The following is a 7,500-nucleotide window of genomic DNA, read 5'->3' as shown; positions in this document are numbered from 1 at the left end:
GACACCATTATGCCGGTCTACCTACCCTTCGGTGGAAGTCCTCTGTAGATCAGGAACATCGAGGTCCAGTGAACCCTCTCTGGAACCGAGCCGGTAGGAAAAGCCGCGGTTCTGATCAAACCCGTCTTGAGTTACTTCCGGGCGCACGACACGTTTATTGGCATCTGGTGAGACCCAAGCCTGGGTCCGGATGGTGGAGCTTTTGTTCTGAAAGGAATTGTTGCCGCTGGTTGGTGTAGCGAATGGATTTTTCAGCTTATTGTTTGTTCTTTCGGTTAAAGAGTTAAAAGATCAGGATCTGCCACTCCGTCACTTTCTCTGGAACGCTTTGAACTGGCCTTAGAGATGACGTGGCATAGTTCTATACTTCGGATGTTATGGTTTATTGTCGAATGAAAATTACCAAACACCATCAGAACCACGCCTCCGTCAGATCTGTAAGATTCTGATTGGATCAGTGAAAGTAATGTGTTATGTCTTTTTAACGCTACGTGAAATGAGTCCTGTTGGAACATTTAAAGTCATATTACTTATTATAGTCTATAGGATCATAATAAGGTAATTAATATTTTGATTTCACAGGTCAGTCACATCTTATTTATTGACTAACACCTGGTTGGATTAGCTTTATTAAAATAGAGTTCTTTGATTAATTAAAAGAAAAGAGTTCATTCTTCGTTCTTCTGTTGAGCTGAAAATAAGCAGGTCAGAAGGAATGCATGAGACCTTGAGACCATATCTCATGCAGACTAGTCTTGTGCAGAGGAGGGAAAAATAAGAGTCATTCCGTTCCGTTACAGTAGCAACACAAGAAGAACAGACGGGTTGATTCGCTCTGACAGCTGCAGACACACCGGGCCTGATGCTGACCAAGGGCTGGGTCATGTGACATCAGAAAAAAGGACAACGTGATGATTTACACGGAAAAAGTCAAGTTCAAATATTGAGATAAAATACTATCATCTGTTAAATGTGTTAAATCCCAACCGAGGATCTCCTGACGCCGTTTGAAGCTCAGAGGGGCTGAAAAACCCTCAGAGGTTGACGAGTTTGGCTTTCCCTCTCGACTTTAGCGCCAGCTATTGTTGGCCGTTGTTTCTACTTTTATATGCGGTTAAAATGACAAACAGTTTTCCTTTGAAGGGACTGGGATTCATGCCACCATCCTTGCCTGGTTTATGAGTATTACCCAATCAGAACACAGAATGTGAGGATTCATCCTCCTCGTTCAGCTCCTTGTTTTCTGACCATCAGAGAAAATCTCTCCTCGGATTGTCGTGACTCCGGCTGCCGGATTCTAACTGAGGCTTTACAGGGATGCCGCGGGCTCGTTTGTGGAGGGAAGCAGCTAAAAAGGAGCAGAGGGAAAACCACCAGTGGCTCCAGCTCGTGTCAGCCTTTCGGAGCGGACTGCTTTGATCCTGGTTCCCTCGTTTCTTCATGATTTTTAGGAAAAGGGAAACCAGTGAGATTTATTTTTGACTAGCGGACCGTTGTCTGATCTCCTGGTCCGTCCATGGGTGGACAGAAGGAAACGCAGCTGTTTTATATGCTAATTGAGTTTCATTCATTCATTTGTGCCAAAGCGTCTCTGAGATACTTTACTCTGACATTAAGAGAAACCTTTCCATCAGCCACACCAGAAGTGATGCCTAACGCATTTAGACACTTTAGCGATGGTTTCAGTGTTTTACCTGCTTCCGATTTTATGATGCTTCACCGTAAACAACTTTTACTCAACTTTATTCTTCTTCTTCTGTTTTCTTCTTAGCTGCCCCAGTCCCATTGCAGGGCTCCAGATTCAAGTCGGCGTTGTTGTTCTTAGTCTGTCTTTGCAATCAGAGAAGAGATTTTACGTCATTACCTCAAATTTTATGTGTTGCTATTTTAAATCACAATCATTTACTCAGGTCTTTTATTGTGAAGGAGTTATAAATCAGCCTGGGGCCATTTTTATGAAGTTCACCTTTCAGCATTTTTATCCAGTAAATTCAAAAATAGTAGCTTATCCCGGACAGGCCCCCAACTATTATGACCTAGCTTAGGTGGTGGTGAAAAACAGAGTAGTCCCCGTGAAAAAAACAAATAAATCCTGAATGTATCTGAATGATCCGTCCAAATGGGGGTTGACCAGTGTGTGTGGATTAGCGATGGGTACCGAATTAAGTACTTTTTAAGGTACCGACTGAATTCCACAGTACCGACTGAGCACCGATTCACGTCATTTGAAACGGTGCCTCGTTTCTGTACCCCTCCTTCATAACGAGAACCTGCCTAGACAGCTGCGCATGCGCAAGAGCGTTATGTCGTCGGTCGCTGCGAGCCAGTTGTAAACAGAGCAGCACGGTAGAAAGAATGCACGCTAACGCTTGGGTCCACTTCACTAAATGTGATGGGTAACTGGGTGATGATGAAACCAGCGACAACGATCTAAGTGAGACATCCTCATCTTAATCTGCTCCGGTGGGTAAATAAAATGTTTAACATAACGTTAGCTTGATATGTTAGCTTCCGTTCCACTAATGATGCGTTCGCTTTCTTCTCGGAACTCCGAATTTCCGACTAGAAGAACATGAACGTGTTCTAAAGTTTGGCTTCACTTTACTAAATGCGACGGGTGACTGGGTGAAGATGAAACCAGTGACAACGATCTAAGTGTGAGGCATGATCGTTTTAATCTGCTCCAGCAGCTAAATAAACTGTTTAAGATAACGTTAGCTTGATATGTTAGCTTCCGTTGCCACCATTGTTATTAGCTAATGGTGCGTTCGTTTTCTCCTTGGAAATTCTAGCTTCCCAGTAGGAAAAATCAAACGAAAAGGGACGGCAAAAGGAATGAAGGCACACAGCAAATTTAGTTCACAGTAAAGATGTTTGCTTCAGTTTAATTATCAGCTTATAAAACTACAAGGACGATGTTAAAATACAAACAGTTGTATGTTATTTATCGTGATATTTATCAAATATGGTTATATATTGAGAAAAATATATATTTAATTATAAAAGAGAATTAAGATATTAAACACCCAAAAGTATCGAAAATTGGTACCGTTAAGTACCGGTATCGATTCCTAGGTACCGGGGATAGTACCGAATCAATTCAAATGTCAAAGGTACCCATCCCTACCCCCAACTATTATGACCTAGCTTAGGTGGTGATGAAAAACAGACGAGCCCTCGTGGAAAAAACAAATAAATCCTGAATGTATCTGAATGATCCGTCCAAATGGGGGTTGACCAGTGTGTGTGGATGTTGTGTAAAGGCAAACGGACAGGAAGGCAGCAGAGGGAGAGCTGTTAGACTGAGTATAAGATTAAAGCAAACATGAGACTTACAGGTGCTGGCCAGTAAATTAGAATATCATCAAAAGGTTGAAAATATTTCAGTAATTCCATTCAAAACGTGAAACATGTACATTATATTCATGCAATGCACACAGACCAATGTATTTCCAATGTTCATTACATTTAAATTTGATATTCATAAGTGACAACTAATGAAAACTCCAAATTTGGTATCTCAAAAAATTAGAATATTCTGAAAAGGCTGAATATAGAAGACACCTGCTGCCACTCTAATCAGCTGATTTACTCAAAACACCTGCAAAGGCCTTTAAAAGGTCCCTCAGTCTTGTTTTGAAGGCACCACAATCATGGGGAAGACTTCTGACTTAACAGCTGTCCAAAAGACAATCATTGACACCTTGCACAAGGAGGGCAAGACACAAAAGGTGATTGCTAAAGAAGCTGGCTGTTCGCAGAGCTCTGTGTCCAAGCACATTAACAGACAGGCGAAGGGACGGAAAAAATGTGGTAGAAAAAAGTGTACAAGCTCTAGGGATAACCGCACCCTGCAGAGAATTGTGACGACAAACCCATTCAAAAATGTGGGGGAGATCCACAAAGAGTGGACTGCAGCTGGAGTCAGCGCTTCAAGAACCACCACGAGGAGACTCATGAAAGACATGGGATTCAGGTGTCGCATTCCGTGTGTCAAGCCACTCTTGAACAAGAAACAGCGCAAGAAGCGTCTCGCCTGGGCCAAGGACAAAAAGGACTGGACTGATGCTGAGTGGTCCAAAGTTATGTTTTCTGATGAAAGCAAGTTCTGCATTTCCTTTGGAAATCAAGGACCCAGAGTCTGGAGGAAGAGCGGAGAAGCACAGAATCCACGTTGCATGAGGTCCAGTGTAAAGTTTCCACCGTCAGTGATGGTGTGGGGTGCCATGTCATCTGCCGGTGTTGGCCCACTCTGTTTCCTGAGGTCCAGGGTCAATGCAGCCGTCTACCAGGAAGTTTTAGAGCACTTCATGCTTCCTGCTGCTGACCAACTTTATGGGGATGCAGACTTCACCTTTCAACAGGACTTGGCACCTGCACACAGTGCCAAAACCACCAGCACCTGGTTCAAGGACCATGGTATCCCTGTCCTTGATTGGCCAGCAAACTCGCCTGACCTTAACCCCATAGAAAATCTATGGGGTATTGTGAAGCGGAGGATGCAATACGCTAGACCCAACAATGCAGAGGAGCTGAAGACGACTATCAGAGCAGCCTGGGCTCTCATAACACCTGAGCAGTGCCACAGACTGATCGAGTCCATGCCACGCCGCATTACTGCAGTTATTGAGGCAAAAGGAGCCCCGACTAAGTATTGAGTGCTATACATGCACATTCTTTTCATGTTCATTCTTTTCAGTTGGCCAACATTAGAGAAACAAACATTTTTTCATTGGCCTTTAGAATATTCTAATTTTCTGAGATACCAGATTTGATGTTTTCATTGGTTGTCACCTATAAATATCAAAATTAAATGTAATAAACATCGGAAATACATTGGTCTGTGTGCATTGCATGAATATAATGTACAAGTTTCACGTTTTGAATGGAATTACTGAAATATTTTCAACCTTTTGATGATATTCTAATTTACTGGCCAGCACCTGTACCTGGTCCTCAGGTGTTCCACGTTCCTCCAGAGGTAAAACGACCTGATTGGAGACAGAAGACCCAGCGTTATACCAGCAAAGATCAACAAACTGATTGTTCCAGAGAGCAACATGTAGGACACACACACACACCCTGAGTGAAAGTCTCTCGTCTCTCCCGCAGAGGGATCGATTCGTGAAGCTCCTGGATCAGCTGCACAACTCCCTCCGCATCGACCTCTCCATGTTCAGAGTGAGTTCACGCTGCTTTCTGTCTCTTAACTCGGGCTGTTCCTAGACTCTGGTGCATTTGCTCGTGTCCTCGCAGAATAACTTCCCAGCGAGCAGCAAAGATCGTCTCAGTGACCTGAAGTCCACGGTGGATCTTCTTACCAGCATCGCCTTCTTCAGGATGAAGGTAGAAACAAACAATAATTTCCACACGTGAACCCTGTAGACGCTGTAGCCGCTTCTCGCTCATCTCACCATCTCACTCCCGGTGAAGGACACAGGAACGTTGGGTCTCACTTTTTAAAACCCGGTCATTCTCGTTTAGACCAACATTTTATTGTAATGGTGACGGACTCTGATGAGTGATGGACCGGTGGGGAGCCAGCTTGGCCTAATCTTGCCCCAGCTACGGCCTGGCGCTGCCCATGGGTGTGGTAAAGATGTACGGGTCTGCTTCTGTTCCAACCTTCTCATTACCAGGAGACCTGAGCAGGAGCTGAGCTTCTTCTCCAGGGTGGAGAGAAGCTTAGTCTTTAATGAAAGAAGGACTTTTTAGATAAAAGTCACGAGGAGCTTCACAGGCACAAGAAATAAATGGTTTAAAATGATCATAGTAAAAATGGGAGGAAACATTTCTAATAAGATTAAACAAACATTAGAATTGGTAGAAACAGCAGCCTGAAGAGAAGCTAGTGAGGAAGAAGACGATGAAGAGGAGGTCCCACCAGAGCCTGAGCATGTGAGTTTAAAGGAGACCACTGAGTCCACTGATCTCAGGCTCAGGGGGAGAGAGGTCCAGAGTCTGGGGGCCACAGCAGCAGATGACCTGTCACCTTTGACCTTTAGCCTGGTGCTGCACAACCAGTAGGCTTTGGTCACTGGACCTCAGGGACCTGCTGGGGGTGTAGGGACTGAGAAGATCACCAATGTAAGATGGTGCTTAGAGGTGATTTTTTTCTCTCTCAGTGAGCAGCACGGTCTTGAGCTCCTCCCTAGTCTCGTATGAACAATCCGTGCTCACAGATTTGGGATTGATGCTCAGATTAATGCTGGGATTGGGACTTGTTTCTTTTTCAGCTCCGACGCTTGGCGAGGATCAAGCCTTTTCTTATATGAAACATTAAACCTTGAGATTGTGTTGGGTTAGGGTGAGTTTAGGGTTTGGTCAACACCAGGCCGTGTGAAGCTTCAGTAGTGAGGCTGCCGGTCCAGAAGGCTGCAGCCAGGCTCCTGTGTGGTCTCACTGAACTGGTCTGACAGTGCAGTACCTGATCCTCAGGGGCGTGTCCAGGGAGTGGCCTGGGGTGGCACATGCCAGCCACGCTTGGAATCTGATTGGCCACCCCAGGTGCCACCACACTAATTTACCTTTAAATGGGCTTTTCATTGTCCACAAAAGGCTTGGGGGTAAAACAAAAAAAGCATAACCATTGGTGCCACCCATGCACAAAATTGTGCCTCACCTGGGCCACCCCATTTTAAAAGATCTGGACACGCCGCTGCTGATCCTCATCCCCAACACGCTCAGCACCACCTCGTAACAAAACACTCCTCTTCAGCGTCCCTTCACTCTTCCGACTGGTGTTTGGCTTCGGTCCAGGGAACTTGATGCGAGTCGCCGCAAAACCGTAACTTTTCTGTGTTTGATCTGAGACTCCTGCTCGCCACTAGGGAGCTGCTTCCCTGCAGCCTTAAGTCGTTTCTGCACAGCCGCAGGCCTTTGTTTAGACATGCAATGACCTTATATGGATGTTTCACCTCCTGCTGTAACTGGTGCTTCCTGTCTGCTAACACGCAGGTGTTGGAGCTGCCGAGTCCGCCCCGAGCGGCCAACGTGGTCCGCGACTGCGTGAAGGCTTGTCTGAACTCCACCTACGAGTACATCTTCAACAACTGTCTGGAGCTCTTCAACCACCAGTTTCAACCCTCAGTCCAGTCTGTGAGTCAGCCACACGTTCACGGCTCGGTCCGCCGCTGATCCGCAGAGTCAGACTTCACCTGATCTCTGATTGGTCGGAAACGAAACCCAAAAGGCTGTGACGGTCGTCGGAGCAGCCACAGGGAGGGAGTAAAAACTGACGTGCTAACTGTTACTGGATGACGGAACGTTTTAGCGCTCTGAATCCTGAAACTCCGACTTGCTCGGTTTCCTTAAATTCAGTCAGTTCACGTTGGATTTTTGATGACTTAATGAGTCTCGTTAAGAACAAACGGAACATTTTAGGAAATCAGCCCAAAAGGGAGACATGCCTGCTCTTCAGCTTTATTTTTCTGTGATTTTATACACTTGCAGCCTGGGACAGAGAAGAGGAAGAGGGAGAAAGCAGATGGAGAAGCAGAG

General features: G+C 45.3%; 1 protein-coding gene across 1 annotated transcript in view; it reads left to right on the top strand.

Moving 5' to 3' along the window:
- Positions 1–7,500, top strand: part of LOC107386073 (protein unc-13 homolog B) — a 51,092-nt gene that overhangs the window by 20,052 nt on the left and 23,540 nt on the right. The window contains exons 14-17 of the mRNA XM_070555645.1: positions 5,113–5,181; positions 5,257–5,346; positions 6,958–7,098; positions 7,453–7,500. The exon at positions 7,453–7,500 is cut by the window's right edge and continues 155 nt beyond it. Coding sequence (XP_070411746.1) covers positions 5,113–5,181; positions 5,257–5,346; positions 6,958–7,098; positions 7,453–7,500 — 348 coding nt within the window. The remainder of the gene's footprint in view (positions 1–5,112; positions 5,182–5,256; positions 5,347–6,957; positions 7,099–7,452) is intronic.

Source organism: Nothobranchius furzeri, chromosome 10 (genome assembly GCF_043380555.1).
Source record: "Nothobranchius furzeri strain GRZ-AD chromosome 10, NfurGRZ-RIMD1, whole genome shotgun sequence".
Classification (NCBI taxonomy): domain Eukaryota; kingdom Metazoa; phylum Chordata; class Actinopteri; order Cyprinodontiformes; family Nothobranchiidae; genus Nothobranchius; species Nothobranchius furzeri.
Note: the sequence above shows the minus strand (reverse complement) of the source record. Positions and strands in the feature narration are given on the sequence as shown.